General features: G+C 38.5%; 1 protein-coding gene across 1 annotated transcript in view; it reads left to right on the top strand.

Annotated features, from left to right (window-relative positions):
* ASB4 (ankyrin repeat and SOCS box containing 4) overlaps window positions 1-21,873 on the top strand; it is a 54,458-nt gene extending 32,585 nt beyond the window's left edge. The window contains exons 3-5 of the mRNA XM_002818240.4: window positions 9,442-9,932; window positions 18,058-18,171; window positions 19,214-21,873. Of these exons, the coding sequence (XP_002818286.1) occupies window positions 9,442-9,932; window positions 18,058-18,171; window positions 19,214-19,402 (794 nt within the window). The 3' untranslated portion in view covers window positions 19,403-21,873. The remainder of the gene's footprint in view (window positions 1-9,441; window positions 9,933-18,057; window positions 18,172-19,213) is intronic.
* Window positions 21,874-26,626: the final 4,753 nt, after the last annotated feature.

Here is a 26,626-nt window from a genome sequence, read left to right as displayed (position 1 = left end):
TGAGAAATGAAATGGAGGGCCTTGATTCTGAATTGCCCCTTGGAACTGCAGTGCACTATGTGACAGTGAGAAATAACCTTCTGTTGCTCTAAGCCACTGAAATATGAGTGTCTTTACAACAGCATAATTAAGTTTATTCTGATTAAATCCTAACCTAAGGAAAAAAATTAGACTATATTGGCACTGAAGAAAGAGTTGAATGACCTAGATACCTAGATAAGGGTAAGATAGAGATGAAACTGGGCAACTGGAACCACGAACTCAAACTGAGTCCAACAAGATGATGTACAAATCTTTAATAGGGATTCCACTGCAGGAACGACCAATGAGATTTTTTATCATTGCCATACAATTTGCCCCAGAAGGTTTAGAATTGTGAGTGCAAGTGTGTTGGATGGGCCATCCACAAAGATTTCGCAGGGTGACATCAGGACAGAGATAAAAGAAAGACTTGAGCCAGACACCTGTGCCTTCAGGGAAAATGAGAGAGTCACTGGGAGTTAGTAAGATTATAGATAAGAAGAAATAAAGAGTAATTTCACTGGACAACATAAATCTTAAAGAATGAGGTGCACAGGTGAGGAATTAATGGTTCTTGTTGCTCTAGAAGAAGGTAGTTCTCAACCCCAGACTCTAGAGAATGTGAGTATTAGATAAATGAGAACTTAAAGGAAATGGTATTTTATTTAAGATTTCATTTGAGACAAGACTATGGAAGACACAAGAGAATATATTTGCCATAGAATGTAGACTGAAAGGGCAAAATTGAAACTAGAAAAAAGCAGCCAACTGAAAATATGCTTTGGTGACAGTTCATAACATACTCGACACTACAAAATTGCATCCTTGACAAAGAAGCAGACTTAAGAAATAATTCCAGAACATGCAGAAAATGAAAAGCCCTGAATAGAATAAAAGGGATCTAACCTTTGAATAATAGATATTTCTAAATAATTTGTGCTGTGAAAAGTAAGCGAGACAATATATGTAAAACTCTTGGTGAGTGCTCAAAAAATAGCAGACACAATTAATATTTTCATAAAAGAACGCATGACAAATGTGCTGTTCTTTATCTGCACAGAAGCCTATACCAGCCCAGCAGGGTTTTGTACTGAGGCAGGTTCAGGTCAAGGTGATGAGAGCAAGTGTAAACCAATAAGGATCAAACATCTCAGATAAAATAAACAACTAATGAGGATTCTGAACTTCTACCTGAAGTTATAGTAAATGGAACCAAATTCCTTCTCAAATCCTTACTAATAAACCATGATAATATTTTCTCCACGGTCTTTCTGACCTGTCTTAATACCTTTTCTAAGAAAAGTGTAATTTTTTAAGGTGATGTTAAAAAGGCAGCCATTAGTGATTTATTATGTTTTAAGTCATGCATTTGAGGACTGGAGTTAAAAACTGTGAGAGGGGATTTTTTTTTTCATTGACTTTAACTTACTTGATAATTGGTGGGTGGTGAATATTTTAAGCAAAAATGGTTTTATAGTTTTCAATACATAAAGAGATGTTTTCTTTTTGAATAGCAATGTTTCAAAACAGAGTAGAAGAAAAAAATCTTCATCTAAAAAACATGCCTTTGTTTGGGGATGAAATGGGTAGGTTCAGTTTGGTAAAATTAATGAAAACATCTAAGCCCAGAAAAACCTTTAATAAAATATTAAATTTCAGTGCTGGGGCATTATATTCAATGAAATGCTATATCCCTGAGTCAAGGAATAATTTGAATTCTGAATTTTGAAAGTGTCCCCCCAACAGGGGCACATGTGCCTCTGACACGGTGGTGGGTACTGCACTGCAGAATCTTTAAGGAAGTTACGGACAAAGGGAGCAGAAACAAAGTATACCATTAACAGCTGTTCACCTGAACAATTGTTCAGGTGAACAGCTGTTCACCTCTCCAACTCTTCCAGCCAACTAAGAGACTGAACAAAGTGAAAACAATTAACACTCTGTCTACAAACTCAGGTTTATTGGAAAGTATACAAACAAGCTCAACTGGTGGAAGAATAAAAAAATAATGCTCTGTTGTTTCAGATCTAATAGAAGCCTTGGCTAAAAATGTGCCCATCAAAAGTAAATAAGTTGAGAGGGTATTCTGGAACCATAGTGACTGAATACAGAGTATTGCCCATTCTTTTCCAATCCTTACTTCTACACCTTTATCTTAGAAGCTTATTATTTAGCTTTTCATTTGCTTTTAATTTATCTGAAATTAAACACGCACTCCCACTCCCCACCCCCCATTCCCATCCACACACACTAGAGATGAAATCTGTGCTTTTACAACATTGTTAGTCTTTGGTTCCAATACCTTTATTAATAGTCCATTATTTATCCACTGCCACACCTATCATTACAAATGCTTTCTGTAGATAGGTCTGTTTCTAGGCTTTACATTCTATTTCATTGATCCAGTTTTCTCTTTATGCATCAACACCACATTATTTTAATTAGTTTGCTTTGATATTTGGTGGGGTAAGTACCCCTTATTCACTGTCTTTTCTTTCCATCTTATTCTTTTTTAATTTAAAAAAAATTTTCTTTCTGATTCTTTTTACTTCACTTTTCCACAATTGATTTGTTATTTTTGCTCTTTATTCTGCAAATTTTGTGGGGAAAAATGTTTGAATTGCATTGAATTTATAGATTAATTCTGAAAGAATTGCCATCTTTACAATAATGAGTCTTTCTATTTATGAACATAGTAAAACTTTCCATTTATTGAGTCTTTTGCCTTCAATAAAAATTTTATCATTTCCTTCATAGTAGATCTTTATATATTCTGATTATGTTTTCAATACATAAAGAAATGTTTCCTTTTTGAATATGACCTTTATTATGAAAAATAAATAAGAAAAGCACAACCCAATGAAAAATGGGCAGAAGCTATGAAGAAACAATTCTTACATGTGAGATTCTGTGGCCTGTAAACATATAAGAATACACTTTACTGGTAATCAGGAGAATGCAAATTAAATCAAAATACCATTTAATTAGCAAACACTAAGAAGTTTGAGAGTATCAAATGTTGGAAATGATTTTGAACCTTTAAACTCTACTGATGGACATATACATTGATATATACAGTGATGAATATAATTTAATATGGTTGAAAATGTTCATACATCACTTCCCAGTAATTCTATTTCTTCCTCTCAAGTAACTACTGCACAATTTGAAAGATATTTACTATTGGGAAAAAGCTAAAACAACTTTACCATCCTTCGTAAAGGAATAGCTAAACTGTGGTTTATACAAGGTAATTCTGTTCAGCAGTTGAAATTAAAAAAAAAAAACAACAGTCCTCTATTCAAAGACATGTTGTGATGGATAAAAACAGGTTGCAAAAGTGAGATACAACGTATATAGTTTTTTAAAACACAAAATAATAGTTTTTTTAACACAAAATAATAGTTTATTTTTAAATGGATACACATATAAATAGTAAAAAGAACAAAAATTTACCAAGCAATGACAAGCATCAATTTTAGAATAGTAGTTATCTCTGTGGAGGAAAAAATAATGGGAGGAAGAAGAAAGAAAAGGGCTAGGGTTTTCTGTAAACTCGTAGGACAGAAGAAAACTAAAGCAAATATGGCAATAATTAAATTCAGTCAAATATGAGTATGGTATACAGGTGTCAATATTTTCTGGAATTTTCGCTATGTTTCACTATTTCATAATTCATTAAAGTCTTAGATTTGGTGCTGGTGTAATAATAGATATTTAGATGCAGTAACACAACGGAGTTCTCTCTTTTATATATAAACACAAAATAATTTTTGAGTTTTTAAATAACTATAGCATTTTAAATAACTACAGCTGCATTTCTAGAAATGCAGCTATGGTATAAATCAAGGTGAGGCTGAACTTTGATTTATTAGAACTTTACCAATAATTTTTTTTTATTTTGGAATACCATTCATGATGGCAATGATGCTCGTGGTATTTGAATTACAATATAAAACACCTCTATCAGTTCGAATATGTAGCTGTTCAGATTCTACACATGGGTTCAAGCAAATAATATTTCATTATATCATTTAGGATAATCTTTCCTAAATATTAACATATTGAATTTCACACTACATCACTGTAGTTTATTTATATTATTTGTAACAATCATAAATTTGCCTCTACATGTTAGCCAGGGCATTATATTTATTTTTAAAAGATTATGTGTAGATGATACTGTCTATGGCTTACACTGCAGCATAGGAAGCGTCTGGAAGGGTTGGGAAGCACTTAGCTGAGTTGGTCCTCCCATTTCGTACAGTTTCTTTCCACACAAAGGCTCTTCAAGAAATCAAGACCATCAGGACAGGAAGGGGTCTCCATCTTCTCTGCTGAAATTCTTATCCTATCTGTCCTGTTCATCCCATTCTCAGTGCACACAAACCAGTGTTTCTTTTGCCCACAGATGAAATCTGAAAATTCCTTCTTCTTTATCATGCAGAGAAAATTTAATTTTTTATTTGTCTCATTTACTATAATTCTAGACTAGTTCTGGAGACCCTCTTGTATAAATTAAAAGGTTCATGAAGGAACTTCTCCCATTAAAAGTCACTTTACCCCAGAAACAATGTACTCTGCCCGCTTAGAATGAAAACTGCTGCAAATTTTATAGGGTATAGTTTATAGAAATGTAAAGAAAACTTTTTAGAGAAACAGACTGTATGTCTGCATGGAAGGACTCCATACTGTAAGAATGTCAATTCTTCCTAAATTGATGTGTACACCAAAATAAAATCCAGACGAATCAAATTTTAAACATTTTTTTAACATTTATAAAAACTAGATTATAATTAATCGAGATTGTTATGCAGCTTCTGAAAGGAGTAGGACATTCTGGTACAAAGGAAAAGGCAAGGGAAAACTTGACAATCAAAAGTTAACATCACTGTGTTTAGGAAAAATCAAACTGGTTACAATGTTTATAGCAATTATGATAGCATAAGCTTATATCTTGATGAAGAGCTCATAAAAGTGCAAACAAAGCAGAATGATTTCACCTAATAAAGAGACAATGAACTAAATTTGGACAATTAACTAAAAAAGAAATACCATTAGTTAATAATCACAGAGAAAGTGTCTAAACTCTAATAATCAAATGAATTCGGATTTTAAAAAATAAGACTTTTTTCCGCAAGAATTTCTCTTTAAATGTGAAATATACTGGTTAGTGAAGTAAGTAGTCTTATGCATCACAGAGATAAAAATATAACTTTTGGTACTTATTAATAAAGACTCTTAACATAGTTCAAATGTTTCAGCTTAATAATTCTATTTTGGGGGAATTTATTCCAAGGAAATAATCCTAAAATTTACATACAAAATTATTAATTGTAGTATTAATTTTAAGATGAAAATTTTGGAAAAAATCATCACAGTAGGGTAAACTTACTCTAAGGAGTATGTAGTTATTTTAAATTATGTTTAAAATGACTGTATAATAACATGGAAATGCTTATAAGAGTAATATAAAAGCACTGTTGGTCAGTAAAAATATTAACGTGTCTAACTTCATTGGTAATTAGGGAAACCATTCAAATGCAATGAGATATCACTCTGCAACCAACAAATTGGCTAAAATTAAATAGACGGAAAATACCAATGTTGATAAGGATGTAATACAATGAGAAACCTTCACCCATGGCTTATCGGAGTATAAGCTGGTACAACTGCTTATTTGACAGTACTTAATGAAGTTGAAGATATGCATACCCAGTGACCCAGCAATTCCACTCATAGATGTAGAGCCCAGAGAAACCCCTGCAGGTGAGCACCAGAGTACAAGAATGTGCAAGAATGCCCATGACATCAGTGCTTGGGATAGCCTGACACGGGCTATGCCCATCTCCAGTTGAATGGATAAATTGTGGATTACTCATGCTAAAAGACAGACATAATAAAATGAACAAATGAGAACTAAACAGCACAAGACAGATTATTTTCACCAATACAATGTTGAGTGAAAGAAGCAAGTCAAAAGAATTTGTGTTTATGATTCCATTTATTCAAAGTTCAAAAATTGGAAAATGGAAGGATTTTCTGGGGCTAAGAGTATCTAATTTCTTGACCAAGGGTGTGATTAGATGGTGATGGCTTTACAACAATTAAAAAAAATGTACATATATAGTTTATATACTATGTAATGTATGTTATGTGTTATGGGTCAAATTGTGCACCACCCCCCAAAACACACACACACAAAGATATGTTCAAGTTCCAATCTCCAGTACCTCAGCACGTGAATTTATTTGGAAATAAGGTTGCTGCAGATGTAATTACTTAAGTTATGTTAAAATCATACTAGAGTAAGGTTGTTCCCTATTGCAGTATGACTGGTTCTTATAAGAAGATGACCATGTGGAGACACAAATGAGACAGCCAAGTGTAATGGGGTCCCCAGAGACCCTCTAACCAGCCTGTGCACTGGAAGAATGGGATGGAGCTATGGAAGTTCCTGCTGTTTGCAGTGGGGAGCAGCCTGGCCTCTCCTTTTCCTGGGTGGTAACCTGGGATTCAGTCTGTGAGATGGGGACCTGTTAACAGGAACCCCTCTCACTTTGCTGAGAGTCTTTTTCCTTTATGCCAGATAAATTCTATAACCCCTCACCCTTCAAAGTGTCTGCGTGCCTAAATCAACCTGGTCATGTGACAAGAACCCAGATTTTCCTACAACACAGAGACACAGAGAAAATGCCATGTGAAGGTGAAGGCAGAGACTGGAGTGATAGGTCTACAAGCCAAGGACTGCCAGCCATCACCAGAAGGTAGGAGAGAGATCTGAGGCAGATTCTACTCCAAAGTCTCTGGAAGAAACCAACCCTAGACTCTTTAATTTTGAACTTCCAGTCTCCAGAGTTGTGGGAGAATAAATTTCGGTTGTTTTAAGCTACCCCGTGTGTGGTATTTTGTTAGGGAAGCTCTTGGACACTAACACATTGTATTTTCACATTAAAAATATATTTCAAAGTTCCCAGGGGTTGATGTTTCTGGTCTCTAATTTATTGAATAAATCACGAAATCTAAAATAAAAAAGTAGCCAAATAATTGTACTTTATATATTTCCTGGAAAAGTTACTGGCGACACAATTCAAGTATAAAAATAAGGAACTCCTATTCAGAAAAGGAAACCATGTAGCATATCTAGTTGCACCAACAGGTCAAAGATCAATTGTAAATGCCCAACTACATTAAAAAATAAAGGATGTGGCTTGTTCCAAGTTGGCCTGTAAGAATTTCATCCTGATCCTTTGATTCTCTTCCTTACCGGAAATTCTCCAGCATCTGAAGCGACCCTGCACATGGCTTCTGGGAAGACATTCTCATTCATTCCATTTCACTCCAGAGCAAAGACGAGCTGACCTGAAATAAGATCTGACCCAGAACTTCTCTAGGGCAGAATACTGATGAACACAGATGGCTTCGTGAAAGACCATCTTTGGTTACAATTCTGCCTTCTACAAGTTAGGAATACAGTCTCAGAGTTTACAGAGCAATGTACTCTTGGGTACCTTCCTTGGGGACTGAGTTTGTATAGGATATTGAGCATGCTTGTAGGAGTTTTGGCTTCCTCAAATATGTTCCATATGATCAGGAGATGCCATAAATAAGGGCATAAAGGAACAATACATGGTGAACGGATTTTTTTTAAAGCTAACAAAATGCAATGTTATCTTTCTACTACTTTCTGGTTTTCATATAGTAAAAGAGAGTAAACTACAGAAAAATTTTCCTTCAGAAAAGTAATATGAGGTGGAATAGAACAGTGATAAGGAATTTTCGAATCCAGGCTGTCTGTTTTCAAACCTTGGTTCAACAATGAGGAAGGGGTCCCCAGTGGGAGAGAGCCCCAGGTGGGGAAGAACAATGAACAATTGTTCTGAGAAATGGGAAATCACAAGCAATGACTTCTTCCTGGCACAATGACCTTGTTCTGTGGGCACAATGACCTCCTTCAGCACAGCAGCTCCCTCCAGCACAACCCTATAAAACTTCGCTCCAGTTGCACCCTGCCTCTACACAGCCCCTTCTCTGCTGTGCTGCCGGTTGCAACCTTGCAACACATTTTCATACTTTCTCTAATAAATCTGCCTTTCTTTACCTACAACTGTCTTGGTAAATTACTTTACCACCTGTAACACCGGCCCCAGCTAGTTGCACCTGTGACACCTAGCTGGTTGTACTTTTGGCCAATTATTAACCTCTCTGAGTACAATTTTCTTCATCCGTAAAATTAGGATTAAAAACTGCACCTACTGCAAAGGATTACTTGGAAGATTCAATGAGGAAGTATATGAAAAGCATTTAGCCCAGAATGTTGCACGTGGTTAAGTGGTTAATAAATGCTAGTTACTAGCATAATAATAACAACAATAATAATAAGTCTGTACAGACTAATACTTGAAGTAGCTATAAAAAATTCCAGTAGCGTTGATATTAGAGTTGGCCCCCTAAGGGTCATTTGGTTCACCTCATTAAATTAGGCAGAGAAGGAAAATTTCAGCTTCTTGAGTTGACCACTGTCACACTTAACATTTCGAATTAGAAAAACAAAATTCACTTAAGTTTTCCAGTCTGCTAAATAAGTGGGTTGGATTAAGTAATTCTAAGGAGCTTTCCAAGTACAAAAAATTCCTATTTCTAACATCCTTTGTCAACCATAAATCAAACATTTTGCAGTCTCTGAATCATTTTCTGTCTTTCAATGAATATTTCTACTATACCAGCTTCTGCCCCTTTTGATGAAAAATATAACCTTTAGGCTAGTTTGGTGACTAAAGTCGTGTGTGTGTGTATGTGTATGTGTGTGTGTGCATGCACAAGCATATGTGGTGGCGGTGGTGCTGTGTTCCAAGAAAGCCTCACAGACTTGGACAGCCCTAATACCGCAATTTCAGTCAAAGGGATGGGAAATTTCCATACCACTAAAGTTTACTTGCATCAAACTTTTAGGTTCATCTGCTATGAAAGAGAAGAAAAGTATTCTTTTGTGGAATATTCAAAACAGTTGATTTTTAAAGAGTCAAATGTTGTGACATAACATTTGCTTTTAATGGTATTAGCAAATATCATTGTTATATTGATTAAAAAGATTTAGTTATAGAAATCTCTTGGTATTTCCAAATCCACCTGGGAGTAAGAAGTGAAATTCAGCAAGGCTCCAGCATTCTGGCACAAATCCTTCCTTCTCCTCCCCTGGGTACCTTTGCTGGTTGTCCAGGAGATGGCACTGTTGCTTCAAGGGAATGGCTTCCACGAGTCCCAGGAAAGGAGCCTGGGGGCAAAGGGGTTGAGGGTTGGGGATAATATATGGCAGTCAGAAGTTAAAAGAGACGCAGTGAGAAAAGTCTTGTTTAATGAACCTTAGGAATAATGACAAAACATGTTTAAATAATTGTCTTCCTCAATTTCCCTTTATAGGGGCGAATGTGAACATGAAGACCAACAACCAAGATGAGGAGACGCCCTTGCACACGGCTGCCCACTTCGGCCTTTCGGAGCTGGTGGCCTTCTACGTGGAACACGGGGCCATAGTGGACAGCGTGAATGCCCACATGGAGACCCCCCTGGCCATCGCCGCCTACTGGGCCCTCCGCTTTAAGGAGCAGGAGTACAGCACGGAGCACCACCTGGTCTGCCGCATGCTACTTGACTACAAAGCCGAAGTCAATGCCCGGGATGACGACTTTAAATCTCCACTCCACAAGGCAGCCTGGAACTGTGACCACGTTCTCATGCACATGATGCTGGAAGCTGGCGCCGAAGCCAATCTCATGGATATCAACGGCTGTGCTGCCATCCAGTATGTGCTGAAGGTCACCTCCGTGCGCCCTGCTGCCCAGCCTGAGATCTGCTACCAGCTCCTGTTGAACCATGGGGCGGCCCGAATATACCCTCCACAGTTCCACAAGGTGAGGCTCTGCCCAGTGGTCAGCAGGTTGAGGAAGATTCAAATGGCAGCCCTGTCTGAAATCTCCAAGTAACTCAAGCTTGCTTGAGGCTTGAGTCCTGGGCTAACTACCTCTGATCCTCTTTGACCTTCCATTACATACCTAATCCTAGCTGTCTCCTCATCTCATCCTAGTCTAGGTTTGCTTGAAATTGGGTGTGAGAGCTAGAATGAGAACAAGAGTAGCAAATAATTTGTTATGCCTTGTGTGAACACCAGTGCACTGGTGGCTTCTTGAGGGACTGAGGTAAGTCTGCCAGAAAGGTGAATAGTGTTAGACAGGCATACATTTGCTATTTTTTAAACAGAATGACTGATCTAAAGATGACTTAGCCTGCTTTCAAATTAGCTTGTAGCCATGAAAGGGCCAACCGATTTTCCAGTTTAATGAAAGCTAACGTTTATTAAGTACTAAAAATTATATTTATTATATATAATAAATAAGCACACTGTTATAAGCATTTTGTATGTCTTCATTTAATTCTTACAACAATCATACAAGGTATATATTATTATTGTCCCTATTCGACAGAGGAGGAAACTGAGGCACAATTAAGTAACTTACCTGAGCTCCCACAGTGCCAGTGCCAGGATTCAACCTTAGATATTTTGGTTCCAGCATCTATTCTTATGATATCACACTTCACGGTTTTTCTTAACAACATTCATAATCTCAAACAGGCTGGTAGGGACCAGTTGCTACCAGTATTGATATGACTAAGACATGGGACCTATCCTCAAGAAGCTTAGAATCTAGCAGATGAGACAAGCAAATAAAGGGGTAATTTTAATATGCTGTGGTAAATGATAAGGTAGAAGAATAATGAGTGCTACAGAAAAATGAAAGAGAGTGAATTTTGCGTAGTTTTATTGCTAGTAATTAATTTGGAGGCCAAAATGCATTTTACCTGAAAATAAATCATCAAATAATACTATACTTAGGATTCCCCCTTACTCTAAAAATTTAATTAACAACAAGAAGAGTTTGAAGTATACAACAGCTGACTAATTAGGCCACAGAAAGCAAATTAACAGATGTTTTTCTGAATTCACAGCTTAAGTTCTACCTCTTACCTAGATAAAATGTCAGGAACTCGTCTGAAGTCCTGCAGTGTGAGGCTTAGTTAGAAGAAAAGTTCTACTAGAGAATTTAAGGGTAGTGCATTCAGTCAGGGCAGATTCCAGATGGACAAACCAGAGAACTTTCAAATGAAGATTTGATGGGTTCAGCAATCCTGTGATCTCAATAGGAATTTTCTCTTGGTTATCAGGATGCTAATGGAAGATTAACTAATTCTTTTTTAAAAATTATATATAAAGCCCAGAATGTCATGAATTTTCCAAAAGTTTTTTAGAGAACTACAAATGATTAAGATGAGGAATAGAATAAGAATAATGTTATAATAACTGTCCTGTGTTGAGCTCTAAATAGGTTTTATACAGACTATTTCATTTTATTTTTATAATAGACTCTGAGGTGGGCACTGGCATTACTCACATTTAAAAGGTGATTAAGCTAAAGCTAATAGTATTAATATATTTTCATAAAGTCACACAGAGTAAGTGTCAAGTTCACTCATTTGTTTATTTAACAAATATTTACTAAACACCTCCGAAGTGTCAGGTACTGTTCTATTTGCTGGAGGTAGAGCAATGAACCAAAGGCCTTCATGAAAGATACTTTCTAGTGGGAAACAGGAAACAAACAAAACAACCACCAAATAAATATACTCTGATATGTTAGGTGCTATGCAGAAAAAGCAGGGGGGAAAAAAAAAGAGAATGCCAGATTATGTGTGCTACTTTAAGTTGATTAGAAAAAATAAGGATGTGGGGGCTGGGTGCAGTGGCTCACGCCTGTAATCCTAGCACTTTGGGAGGCTGAGGTGGGCGGATTGCTTGAGTTCAGGTGAGGACAGCCTGGGCAACACGGTGGAACCCTGTCTCTAATAAAATACAAAAAATTAGCTGGGTGTGGTGGCGTGTGCCTGTAGTCCCAGCTACTTGGGAGGCTGAGGCAGGAGAATGGCTTGAACCCAGAAGGCGGAGGTTGCAGTGAGCCGAGATTGTGCCACTGCACGCCACCCTGGGTGACAGAGCGAGACTCTGTCTCCAAAAGAAAAAGTAAGGATGTAGAGGAACAAGCCATGCAAATACCTGATGGGGAGGTGGGGAGAGCATTCCAGGCCTAAGGAAAAGCAGGTGCAAGGGTCCTGAGGTAGGAGAGGGCTAAGCATGTTTGAGGGAGAACAAGGAAGCCACAGTGGCTGAAGTGGAGTGAGCAAGGGGAAGATAAATCCAAGAGGTATATATGTGGGTTGTTTGCAGACCATATATGTCGCCTTGTAAGCCATGAGAATGTTCTTGGTGTTATACTCTGCATGGGAGAGGAAGTCACTGAAAGATTTTGAGTTGAGAAAAATAAAAGTCTGATTTATATTCTAAAATGATCCTTTTGACTGCCTTTCAGAGAATAACTCTGAGTGGGGGGCCGGCAAAGTTGCAATAATTTAGATGAGAGATGAGGGTAGCTTAGACTCACAGTGGAAATAGTGAAGGTGGTGAGAATCATGGACTTTGGGGTCAAACTTGGATTCTGTCACTTACTTAAGAGTGTGATTAAATAAACTGCTGAAAGTTTCTGGGCCTCAGTTTCTTCCCTTGTTGAATGAGTATACCCTGAATTTATGACTTGGCAATAATATGCAGACTCAGTCCTTCCCCAGAAGGAAGTTATTCCTACTCATAGCACATCACAAATATGCTCAAAGCCCAGAGGATGGTGCCAAACACTTCTTTCCTCTTTCTCTTGGATTTCTTTCAGTCATTGCAGTCTCTTTCCCAGTTCCTCCCTTCAGTCCTATCCTACATCTATACACATCTCTCTCTTTGTTTGCTTCCATCTTTTTTTCTTACCTATATCTTGCTAAGGGCTGGCCATTCTTCATGATGTTAGCTCTAGAAGACAAAAACATCTACCTCTGTAATACAGCTCACTTCACAAAGCATAATTTTCTGCATATTGTCATTCAAAGACTACTTTCCTTCCAGGGAAAAGGATGGACAGGGACACAGGGCATGAAGGTGCCAGAGAAACATACTCTATCACTTTATCCATGAATAGTAATAGCCTTCTTGTAAGGTTGTTTTGATAATTAAATGAGATAGCATTTGAGAAGTGGTTAGCACGGTGCCATGGGCATGGTAACCATTAAACAAATGATGGCTATGACTATTATTATTCTTAAACATGTGTTGAGCAGGAGAATTGGTGCTCCTGGGCCTGGTTTACTATAGCAGTCTTCCCATCCAGGAGAGACAGTATGTGTGTGAGTCCCTGCCCAGAGACTAAATGTTGAGTTGTATTCTGAAACTTGCTGTGGACTCGAGTAGTGGCATTCAACCCTAGTGTTTACTTTTCTCCTCCCCTAAACATGTGCTCTTGGTCCAGCATAGGCATCTCCCCTGCTGGCTTTTCTTGGTGGCTCCACCAGCCTGTAAAGTAGGCATACAATTGTGTGTTCCAACCAACTTTGTCCATGGTTAGCATTTTCTTATTCAGTTGTTCTGCTCCTTTGAGTTCCTTTAGTTTGGCTGTATGCTAAAGAGATTTAGGATAGAGTTGGCTACTGGTAGATGGCTGGTATTACAAACATTTTTGTTGCTACTCAACAGACTGTGTAGGAGAGCTGGCCCCCCTCCAAAGGAAAAGTAAAGAAAAACTATTCAATTTACTATGCAGATGCTTCAAAGTGATTTAGAACAACTACTCCACAGCCCGACTTTCCAAAGAGAAAGTCATCTTTACAACAAGTAAGTGACTGACTCATTTATCCAGAAGATAAAGTGATTCGTTCTTGTGTGGATGGGGAATTCCGTTTCCTTATTTACAAGGAACAAGGTCAGAGCTGAAGATGCTTTCTTCCAAATGCAAAGCAAATTTGTAGAGGGTGTATTTCACTGAAAGCCAAAGTGTAAATTACATAAGCGGGGGAAAAAGGAATTATAGAGTCTGCAATTGCTTTCCAGGGTACAAAAGGACATTTGATTTTTTTTCTCCCAGCATAATTCAGAAGAAAGTGACACCCCAGGGAGCCAAGATTGGGTTTTCTTGTAGGGCAAGAAAGACATTTTTCTAGAGGAGGAAAAGGTAACACGAGGGTTTGGGGGAGGTAAGCATGATTTCTGCCATTGAACAGTGCTGTATATGAAGCTAGGCAGTTCTCTTTGATCATTAAGTACCTTTCTGAACACATATATATCAATATATAAGAGTGGAAGTAGCTTGAGAATGTTTCTGCTGAAGGGGCTTACAGATGACGTTTAGATGAGAAGAGAGGCAGGGAGACTTACCTTGAATCTCTTTTTTAATAGATTGTGTATTAATCCATGCTTTTGGGGGTTGGATGATGAGATGAGGTGTCTAAATCTCTCTCCAGTAGTCACCACAGTAGAAATAACTTTTTTGTCTAATTGTTCCTCCATGAAGGGAGAATAGAGATGCCAGAGACTCATCAAGGTGAGCTTACTGAACATCTTCTGTTTTCTGGGCTGGCAAGGTCAAAAGGAGGCTGTGGTTTCTCCCTTTGGGGTCCACATCAGTCTTCTGTCTCATGTTTCCTTTGTCTTATGTTTTCATGAGGAAAATGCTGCTAAAATAAAACTCCCACTAATCTCTGTCCCCAACCCTCTCACTTCACTTAACAGATTGTTGAGTTGGGAGGAGGAATTGACTTAGCTTGCTCAACCTTGGGTCTAGAGGATCCTTGAATTCTTTGTTCATTTATGTGGCAAGCTTCCAGTAATAAACTCTGTCTGCCAGGGAGAGGCCTGCAATTTTGGGGTATAAATTCAGTTTGGGGGTAGAATGTTAGAAGCTGTGTATGGCCCCTAACTAAACATATGTAATCTATTTTATCAGTAATAAAGATGATATTCTGATCTCTGTCATCTTCATTTCATTTTTTAATGGGTCCTACACTAAAAAGGGAAAACTACTTATTGGGCCTCTAACACTCTTCATGCTGTGACACCAAGGGTCTTAAAGATGAGGACAGGCCAGCCCTAGCTACAACTTTTTGTTTATCCTTTATTTATCCCCCACAATCTGTTCCTAACCTGTTTCAGTCCACCCAACTCCCAGTGACTTGACCTTCTAATTCAATCTGCTGATATTTAATGTGTCTTCATCTCTTGATCTTCACGACCGCCTTGATAACCTCACTTTGAATGCTTTCTTCATTTGGTATCTTTCATTCTGACATGTCTGGTTTTCTTTTGACTTTGGAGTCACGCAGACGAGTTTAAATCCTGACTCTACCATTTCCTAGCTAAAAGACCCAGAGGTTAAATTTTCTCAGCCTTTGGTCTTAAATCTCTGAAATGGGGATGATTATAGGACCAACCTCATAGGATTGTTTAACGGCTGAGCAAGTTAAAGTATATGAAGATTTAACACAGTCCCTTGCACATAGTAAGTCCTCGAAAAATGGTAGCTATTATTTTCCCTTCTTCCTCTCTCGTGCCTATTAGGATTTCTGAAGCTGTAGGTAGTGATCCTCTATGTTTTCCATTTATACCCATTTAGAGTGTCACTGAACTTCATGGCTTCTGCCAGCACATACTTTGATGACACATAATAACTCCATCTTAGCTTTCTCATGGGGAGCATCTATTGTGTACATTTTTTGCTGACATGAATGGCCGGGCACGGTGGCTTACACCTGTAATCCCAGCACTTTCAGATGCCTAGGCTGGCGGATTACTGGAGGTCAGAACTTCAACACCAGCCTTACCAACATGATGAAACCTCATCTCTGCTAAAAATGCAAAAATTAGTCAGGAGTTGTGGCATGATTTGTAATCCCAGCTACTTGGGAGGTGAGACAGGAGAATCGCTTGAACCCAGGAGGTGGAGGTTGCAGTGAGCTGAGATTGCACCATTGCACTCCAGCCTGGGCTGAAAGAGTAAAACTCCACCTAAAAAAAAAAAAAAAGATGAACTATCCTCCTCCTCATTATCTGTCCATCCCAGATTAGTATGTTCCTCATTTCTGTCAATCAGTGGCAACTCTGTTTGTCCTCTATCTCTGGTTTCCAAGTTGTATTCTTTCCTCCTCCTATCTGATTAGTATTAAGCCCTGTACTTGTTCCTTCTCCCAGCTTCAGCCACCCTTCCTTCCCAGCACTAGCGCTGACGCCAGCCTGGGAGCCGGTTGGTGTACTTCCCATTAGCCTCCCCTCCGCTCTCTGCCCTTGATGCACTTGTCTTCTCCTCTGTGGGTTGCTGATGATGCTCAAGGAGCACTTGATGATCTTTATGTTAGTCTTTTATTATTTACTGACTTATATTGCTCTCTAACTCTTTGAAATTATTTGTGTCTTTTCTCTTCAACTAGGTTGTACACTCCTTAAAGACAAAAAACAGGTCATAAATCTCCCAGAATTACTGTCATAGTACTAAACCCAGTGCTCAATAAAGGCTTCTTAATGGAACGGATAGGTTGAATATCATCCCTTCTTTTAAGAGTGTATAATAGCCTCTTGTTGCCTGTCAAGTCAATCCCAAGCTCTTCAGACTGACTTCCAGGTGTGCTGCCAGCTGGCTTCATCTTACCAGCTCTGACCTTTAGCCCTGCCCTGACTCCATCCAGGTTGGCCTCTTTACTGTCAACACACACAGACACACTCACTCACACACACACACATGCAAATGCACACACATGTGCACACTCTTAGTTGGGTATTAAGATCATAACCTTTCTGTCTCTGTTTTATCTGTGATCCCAAGACATTAGGTCTTTACCATCCTACACTGAAAAAGTCAATGCTAGACCACCTATGAGGAAGGTTGTCAAGCATCACATTTCCCTATGGAGAGAAAGTCGGTTTTATGATCTTTTGCTCAACAATAACAGGTTGAGGTTGATATGGTCTGGGAAATTAGGAAGAAATGTCTTTGGAGAAAGTTGTTTAAGTGCAGAGGCATGCCTCTCTTCTAATGGTGAAGGATGGGCTTCCTCCTCACCTAAAACCAAGTGAAAGGGGCTTTAGGAGGACCCCTCAGAAAGGTTGATTTATGTTCTCCAAAGTTTCATGGGAAAAATGGGACTGATATGAAACTCATGATGAGAAAATTTAGAAGAGCAGATGTGTGGCTGGAGCTGCTTGTCTGGTGGCAATGGAAAGAAAGATGATTAAACTGGGAGTCAGGAATGCCTTTTACTGGCCACACCAAAAGTTGGTTAAGTGTATAAACATCCATGTAGTTTAATCTAAATGTTAAAGCTAAATCTTTCTATCTCCTGAAGGAAATTCTGGCCATCTTGACTCAGCTTTCAAGTATTTTTGGTTGGTCAATAAACTGTTAAATGGAGTGTGCTAAGAGCTAACTGAATTTCATGTCATCTTTTATTTGTTAATGAAAGGTAAAATACCAATAAGTGTGGTTTAGTACATGACACCAGCCCTCTGCAGGTATTGGACTGGGAAGATAACTTGGCTCAACTTGCATGTTACTCTGTAGTTTACCTCATGGTCACCAGTGAATCTAAGTTGATTGACTAACATTGAATGTTTTGATAAAATGTTCTGTAGAGCTGGAAGAGTTTCCCAGGCAGCTGGAAATGTATTCTGTGTCCAGTCTGCCTCAAAATTGCTTCAGTTATGTACAAAGGCAAAGTAATTCTTCAGTTCTCATCTTCTTTGTTAGTGCCTCTTTTTCACTTGCTCGTGGAAGGTGAAAGAAATTGGTTTGATTTTATTAACCTATCTATTTGCCATGGTGGCAGTGTACTGGAATACTCAAAGGCGTGAGACTTCTCAAAATCATTTTAGCATTCCAGGGAGCTTAATAGGCCTGTGGATTCTGGGTTTTTTTTTTTACAGATAGTGTCTTGATATGTTGCCCAAGATAGCTTTGAACTCTTGGGCTCACGCAATCCTCCTGCCTCAGTCTCCCAAGTAGCTGGAATTACAGGCACGTGCTCCCATGCCCACTGGTCTGTGAATTGTTGATGTCTCTGTGAGCAGAATGAATGAACCATATATGTGCATCAAACAAATGAAACTCTGTGCTTCCTCTGCAGGTGATACAGGCCTGCCATTCTTGTCCTAAAGCAATTGAAGTTGTAGTCAATGCCTATGAACACATCAGATGGAACACAAAGTGGAGAAGAGCTATCCCCGACGATGACTTGGAGGTAAATAATCGATTCCCTTCCGATAGTTTTCACTATCAAGTACTTCCAGACTGCTCTAGAAGTACGGAAAATTCTAATAAAAAAGTTAGTTTTGAGAATGCCTTTAAAGCGTACTCAAATGCAATGAGACAAAGGGTTATAAAATGCAGGTTTGAGAGTTAATATTTCCATCAAATATGTGGCATTAAGGAGTGTCTTGGGGAATTCCTCCATTTAAAGGCAAGTTGAATTAAGTATATAAAGGTGGCAGTTTTCCTTTCTTCTCATTAATTTAGATGAGTTAAATGATAACATTTGGGATTGCTCATATAGCGTTTTTACCAGAATATTAAAGCATTTTGTGTAGATTATTTCATTTACTTTTAAATATTGTGAAGTGACTATTAGGCAGGAAAGAGTTTTAAAAACCCTGTCTTGGGCCCTACAGAAAGCCATTGGCAGAGTCAAGTTCTCACTTGCAGACTTTCAGACTTTGCTACCAATGTATACCAGTCCTTCCTACTGAACACCCTTGGTTCTTGGTTTTAGATGTCAAAGTCTGTCTCTAACACATGGAGAGGTATCAGGCACAGGGTGCAAAGTTCACTGGGCCTGGAGGTCTGTGGCTTAGGGCTTGGAGGTCTGTGGCTTAGGTGTAATCTTATTCTGCTACTTATTGGCTGTGTTACTTTTAAAAGTCACCTAACTTGAGTGAGCTGCATTAATTCTTCACTTCCACTAAATATCTGAATATATGCATCACACCAAGCACATAATGTGTTTAAAATTGCTATTTTGGTTTAGATTCGTCCAGGCAGTTCACACATGCATATTTTATCTTATCTCCTGGGTTCTGAATTGTAGAGTGTTATTTCCCCTCCCCTTTCCTTGTATACCACCGCCTCACTGCTCCTATTTCAATATTGCATTTAATTTTTGCCTCACCAATAGAGACCCTAGGAAGCTGCCATTGTGTATAGAGGTTAGTTGCAGCATTGCTGATTTTTATTGATGTAAACTGTAGGGCCTTGCTAACTTTAATTTGTCTTGCCTTCCTTTTCAGAAATACTGGGATTTTTACCACTCTCTCTTTACTGTGTGCTGTAACTCTCCAAGGACTCTCATGCATTTATCGAGATGTGCCATTAGAAGAACGTTACACAACAGATGCCATAGAGCAATTCCTTTGCTTTCCCTCCCATTGTCATTGAAAAAGTACTTGCTTTTAGAGCCAGAGGGAATTATTTATTAAGCCTTATGAGACAGCAGTTCCCAATCCTAGGTATTTAAGTGGACTTGCTGGGTAGACACAGTTTGCATAAATAAAATGGTACTTGGGTTGATTATAACACTTCAGGGATTTCAAAACACTTTACAAACACTGTCATTAATCCTAGAATATCATGGTATGGGGAAATAAAGAAGAAGTAAAGTTAAGGAATTTTCAAAGACAAGGATGTATTCAGAATGTACTGATAGAACAGTAATAACTAATATGTATAGTGTTCTTACTAAGTACCTGAAATATTTTTGTAAAACTTCTCATATCTTATCTCATCTGAAATGGGACCCAGGTTTTCTTCCAACCAATATAATTCTGTGCCTTATCAGTAATATGTTTACATTCTCATTCAAATGGCCATATAGCAGGCTTTGCAATTGGCCTCTTAAACTTGGTGTCTTCCCCCATTACCCCTTAGCAGTAATTACTGTCGTTAGTTTTGCAAACTCCTACCCCCCAAACCAAGCTACTCAAGTTTATTTCAGTGATGAAGGCATATGAGCATAGTCAAAACAAGGAGATCTTGGAGTCAAATTAGAAATGAGAAAGAAACATCAGTCCAGTTAATAGTCAAGAATGGACATTTGAATTGGACATCATTGAGCCAGAGACTGGAGATGCAAAGATGAGTCCCGTGTGACTCCTGCCTTCCAGGATCTCACCATTTAGCAGAGGATCCAGACATACACACAGCTAACTGCAATATAAAGTGACGGGGCAAGAGTACAGGTGCAGACTCATTTTTACTGCTTGTCTTTCAAAGTTGTGTTTCTGACATGAAGTGTGATTTTTCTTTTAAGCATGAAGTTAAAGAGTGAAGGGGTTATGTAAAGTAGAGGGATCTCCTGCTCTTGTTAGGGTATTTTTAAGGTTTTTTCTAGATAGTGTGTCATTTTGGTATGGCTTCTTGGTTAGTATTAATACTTTCCCAGACTCCTTGAGAAAAATATTGCACACTCAATGGCTCAAGTGCATGTGACAAGGAAGCATAGGAAAATGGGGGAAAGAAAGTGTGTGAGGGGACCTAGTTGATTACTTCGGTCTTTTTATGTAGCAGACTGACATTTCATAGCATTGTAGCTAAGAGATAAGGAGCACTTTGCTAGTGACAGTGGGCTACAAAAAGTAAATAGAAAGACTTTTTGAAAATGGTGAAAGTTTGAGAAACTTGGGAAGATTAGTGTGTTAATCAGGCTTGCTAGTTAGTGGATTGCAGAAAGAAAAATGTAGGTGATTAAGCTCTGGGCCTTGTGGTTTATGAGGTTAATTTTGCTTCACCTTTTTTTTGTTCTTGCTAATCACTTTTAGATAAGCTCATTGCTCTTAGCATCGTTTTTTAGAGGTTAAAGCAGAAGTAAATTGCAAACAAATCCGTCAGTTGTGAGCAGGCTTCTTTTATGTGTGTGGTTCTCCATCATATTTAACTTTGGATGCTGGAGTGTTGAATAGAGATGATGTCAGATATTCCAATAGGCTATCATTTAATGTTAACTGGCAATCACCTAACTGGTTAATCTCAGTTGAGACTGTGCTTCTGAACTGGGATTGTCTTACTCCCAGGGCCGTGTAAGAAAAGTCACAGGTGGATACAATAATCTCTTTTAAGTATCAGTTTTACTCAGATATTTTGGTGGAGATATTTTGTACTAAAACAAGATCTATATCATGGAATAGAATGCTGAATTTGTATGAATTATTCACATAAAGCTTGATCTTTCAAAAAATAGTTTGCTTGCAGCAAGTGGTATTAGAACATATCCTAAAACAGAATGAAATGATGTCTTTTACAGCAACTTGGATGGAACTGGAGGCCATTATTCTAAGTGAAGTAACTCAGGAACAGAAAGTGAAATACCATATGTTCTCACTTATAAGTGGGAGCTAAGTGATGAGGATGCAAAGACATCCAGAGTGATATAATGGACTATGGGGACTTGCAAGGGGAAGCTTGAGAGTGGGGTGAGGGATAAAAGACTACATATTGGGTACAGTGTACACTGCTCCAGTGATGGGTACACTAAAATCTCAAAATTCACCACTAAAGGATTTATCCATGTAACCAAAAACCACCCATACCCCCAAAACTATTGAAATCTTAAAATAGTAATAATTAACAAAGTAAAACAAGATCACACCCTGGAACAATCGGAGGATTGCTTGCTGCCCTGCATCTTAAGGAGTATTCTAGCAGAAAAGCTTGTGATGCACTGACTTGGGCAAGTAAAACTGATGCTGAGGACAAAGGGAGAAGATGTTCCTCGCCCAGGGAAATGAAAACTTTTCTTATTCACCTTGCTTGTGCTTAAATACTTATGTTCATCTATTGTAGAATACATGGCTACTTGTTTGTAATTTTTTTTATTGGTGTAATTAAAGTGATTTTTCCTTATCTTTGAACTTTTATTTAGAGAACTTAAATAAAGCTCTTCTGTCTCCTTTCATCTTTGTGTTTACTTACCAATAAGACTCTTTTTCCTAACCCAGCTTTGACTTTTCAGCAATGACACTGAAGAACTCTACACATTTCATTGCTTTTATCAACAGTTAAGAAGAAAAAGAGAATCAGGGATTGTGCCTGTAAATAAATAATGTTTTCAAAAGAAAGTAAAGGGTAACTATGGCCAAAACACAAATACAATGCAGCCTCTTGCTGTAAGAACAAGTGTGTTTTAATAGTAATAAAGAAATTGTATTGAATCATTCTCCTCTGCCTCTCACCATCTCTGTCCTCCTGGGGCTTTTCATTTTCCTTCATTCTCACTGTCCACTAAACCCTGGGCAAAGCAACAGAGGAAATTACATCCTCATGATGCCTTTGTTACTTTCTTAGAAAACTTTCTGTAAATAGGATCTACTGTCTTGAAGAAAAAAACAATCTCTCTTCTGAAACTTACATGAGAGGAAGAATCTTAGATATGAGGGAAAGATCATCTATCTTGTTTTCTCTCTTTCTTAGGAACTAGACACACTTGTGTTCTATTTTTTAATCATCGAGTGTTATGTCTCTACTTTGTCCTTCCATTCTAAACCCAGTGGGTTCTGATAAAAACACAGTAGTCGAACGATGATTGTAGGGATAAGAAAAGTAACAAACCATTTGCAGTAGGTTATCAATGTTGGAAAAGACAGCTGAGCCTTATGTTTTTATTACTCATCTGATTGTTTGTGAAGAACTTACAAAGTTCTAAGTTGGTACACTTTCCAAACTTTTACAAATGAATTCAACTATTCACCCATTTTCTTTGAAACACAAACACGACAGCTAGTATCTGGAAGGAATTCCTGTTACTTTCTTTAGGAGGATAAAGTAGATGCATTACAGTTAGATGTTTGGAAGTTTGGCTCTGATGCACTCTGTCTGGGTCCCCTCTTTATCTGACTCATAATATAGGGAAAATGACACACCTGCTCCACGCCTCAGTTTTCTCATTTGTAAAATGAGAATAGTCATGGTGCCTACTTCATAGGACTTTTATAGGATTGTTTTGAGAGTTAAGTTATTAACAGATTAAAACATGTAGAGCAGACCATGACACTCAGTAGTATTTTATTATTATTAATGTCCTTGCTTTTGTCATAATCATTATATTGTAGAGATAGGCTCCCACCAGTGGAGTAGTATATCCTTAGAGTGAAGCTGTAGCTGCAGGTGATACATTGTAGATTTCTATTCACTTTGGGAACTGTTGGGTGAGCTTGTACTGTGTCAGGACTTTGATGACAGCTGGGAATCCATGGGGGAACAAGACAAGCCAGGTCCCTGACCTTCTTGGGCTTTTTTGAGGTAGAGAGTAGGGATAGAAATTCTCCACTGAGTGGGGGATTAGTAAACATGCCAACCAATTAATTTTTGCATCTTTGTATTTTTGTAAGTAGTAAAATACACACAGTGATCTATTTTACTATGGAAAAATTTAGTCACTTGAAAACGTATCATGTACGGAGCTGATTTCGCAGCTGTTTCCATCTTCAGTGGGGGAAAGAGAAGGAGGAGATGAATTTTGTAGCAGGACATAGATTAGCAATGAGATCCCTAGCAGGGAGGGTCATTGGGTATCAGAATGAATGAGCAGAGGGTAGAATAATTTCATTCATTTATTTTTTGACATGCAAGAATTCATTCTCTTAGCTGGGTGTGGTGGCACACGCCTGTAGTCCCAGCTCCTCCGGAGGCTGAGGCAGGAAAATCACTTGAGCCCACGAGTTCAAGTTTACAGTGACCATGATCACACCACACCACTGTAGTCCAACCTGGGCAACAGAGAGAGACCTTGACTGTAAAAAAAAAATAAATAAATAAAAAACAAACAACTTTATTTGGTATTACTACCTGTGTAGTTCTCTGATAAATGTGGGAAGAAGAAGAGGAGTGTTGTTACTAAGTCACTTTAAGTTTCATTTTTAGTAGCTCAAGGTTTTGGTTTTTTTTTTTTTATTATTTAGAAATAAGGATTAAAAACTACACAGTTTTTTTAAAAAATTAGATGCTGTCTAACTGAGCCATTTGGTCCATCAGAAAGGATTTTCAAAACCTACATTTCAGTGATAAGTTGCTTTGTTCATGTTTGATCATATCTGCCATCAATGATAAACAATGTATGCAAAAACATCTCCCAAAAGTGGTTTTGTTGTTGTTGTTGTTGTTTGTTTGTTTGTTTCTTTGTTTTGAGACAGAGTCTTGCTCTGTTACCCAAGCTGGAGTGCCATGGCACGATCTCGGCTCATTGCAATCTCCACCTCCCCGGTTCAAGCGATTTTCCTGCCTCAGCCTCCCAAGTAGCTGGAACTACAGGCGCCTGCCATCATGCCTGGCTAATTTTTGTATTTTTAGTAGAGGCAGGGTTTCACCATGTTGGCCAGGATGGTCTCGAACTCCTGACCTCAAATGATCCACCCACCTTGGCCTCCCGAAGTGCTGGGATTACAGGTGTGAGCCACCGCGCTTGGCCAGCAGTTGTTGTTTTTCTTTTTAAAAAAGCGACACTAAGTTATTTAAGTGAACTTAAATTTCTTCTTTACTAATTGGTTTTCTGTTTTCTCAGAAAGAGCTATCTCTCAATGATATTGGATAACCACTATGCAAATATATGCTGAATCCAGTTATGGAAATAAAATAGCCACCTTGTATTTCTTAAAGACAGCCTGGATTAGTTTTCAGTGCTTATTAAGCAGAGAAAAAATGGACAAAACAGCTATCATGCTGGGGTGTGTAAGGCAGCCTCAGATGTAGAAGGTAGGTACTGAGGTCCTTCTCAAGATCCAGGAGCCGAGACACACCTGCTGAGAGGCACAAAGGCAAACATTCACTCCTTGTCCTGTTCCAGATGTGGTGGAAGCTGAAAGTCAGTATTTGACTGACGAGTGGTGGGAACCAATATAGATTACGAATAATTTGATTCAGGAAGCAAGACATACAAAATGAGCTGCCCATTCTCTAAACAAGGATCCTCTCTCTACCCTGCTCTGGGTCTTGGCAGAATGACTTTCACAGACTGTATCAACTGACTCCCTGTCGCCTGGCTTCCTAGAGGGTTCAGTCCATGGGAAGATCGGCAGAAGATTGGGGCCCTTCCTGGCTCCCTACCTACACTTCCACAGATAGCCCTTGATTAGATTCTTTTCAGTCACCCCTATTGAGTGTGTCCTCCATTTCCTCTAGGGATCTGACTGATGCACACACAAAAAACACTGTGACAAGTCCGTGACAGCCTGGGCGGTGGTTGGGATGGTAAGTGCTATTGGAGTCGAAGGCAGATAGAAACCACTATGGACCAGGGAAGGCAGGCGGACTTGATCTGTGACCTGAAGAGGGGTGGGGTTTAGGTAATAGTTTGGGTAACAGTAAGGCCCTGGGGTTTGGGAGGGAATTTAAAAGTGAGTATCCCTGACAAAAGGTGAGAGCTGGAGTATACACTGAGTATTCACCACTGTCAGTTAGAGTAACTTGATGCACGTAGATGAACGTTTGTTGTGTGTGGGGAACAGAGGATGAGGTTGGAAGAGCTGAGTGGGATGAAATTATGAAATGTCTCAAAGAGTGGGGAAGCACCATGGGGAATCAATGAATATTATTATCATCATAATTATACTTTTTCCAACCTTATAATTTTTATAGCAGTAACGATTATGATACAACCATGTAACATTTACAGGGTATTCATCATTTTCAGAGCATCGTCATGATGTTTAATACCAGGTAATTGCCTTTATCATTACTCTTTTCTTCCATGCCACCCCCAAATACAATTCTGATCCTTTAGATCTGAAAAAATATGTAAAAATGACACTAATTAACCCTCCCTTCTCATGTAAAACACTCCAATCATATGGAATAATTTACTCTTGAGCAACAAAGGGGATGATAGCCTTACTGTTTCTTTTTATCAAAAGCTAAAGATTTTAAAAATTGCATTAAAAAAAGAAATAAATGTTTCTTCCAGGGCATCAGAAAATGACAGAACAGAGCAAAATTTGGAGGTCTAGGACTGCTTATACTTCTCAACATGGCAGTGTTCAAGTGCTGAATTATTCACTGAAACACTGACGTCATTACAGTCTTTCAGGGATCCCAGGACTCCAAATACTGCTGAAGTCAGATGGACAACAAAAGTTCTCTTAGGATGATCCACCAAGGAAAACACAGGCATCAGCAAATTGTTCCTAAGCAACGTCTGGTTAATTCTATGACAAAAATACAAAGAAGCTGAAAACTGTTTACTCCAACTAGCACTGCAGTGTGGCACAAAGAAAAATATATGGACTTTGGAATTCAATGGCTTGAGTTTTAATCTTGATTGTTCCATTTAATATCTTTGTGAACTTGGGTCAGTTTCTTAACTCAAGTGTCAATTTCTTTATTTAGGTAATGGTGATTAACTACTTGACATTCAAGACTCTTTGGGGGAATTTATTTATTTTTATTTATTTTATTTTATTTTTTTGAGATGGGGTCTCACTCTGTTGCTTAGGCTGGAGTGCAGTGGCACAATCTCGGCTCACTGCAACCTCCGCCTCCCAGGTTCAAGGGATTCTGTCATCTCAGCCTCCCAAGTAGCTGGGATTACAGGTGCACGCCATCACGCCCAGCTAATTTTTCTATTTTTTGATAGACAGGGGGTTTCACTATGCTGACCAGGCTGGTCTCAAACTCCTGTGATCCACCTGTCTCGGCCTTCCCAAAGTGCTGGGATTACA

This window comes from Pongo abelii, chromosome 6 (assembly GCF_028885655.2).
Source record: "Pongo abelii isolate AG06213 chromosome 6, NHGRI_mPonAbe1-v2.0_pri, whole genome shotgun sequence".
NCBI classification, from domain to species: domain Eukaryota; kingdom Metazoa; phylum Chordata; class Mammalia; order Primates; family Hominidae; genus Pongo; species Pongo abelii.
Note: the sequence above shows the minus strand (reverse complement) of the source record. Positions and strands in the feature narration are given on the sequence as shown.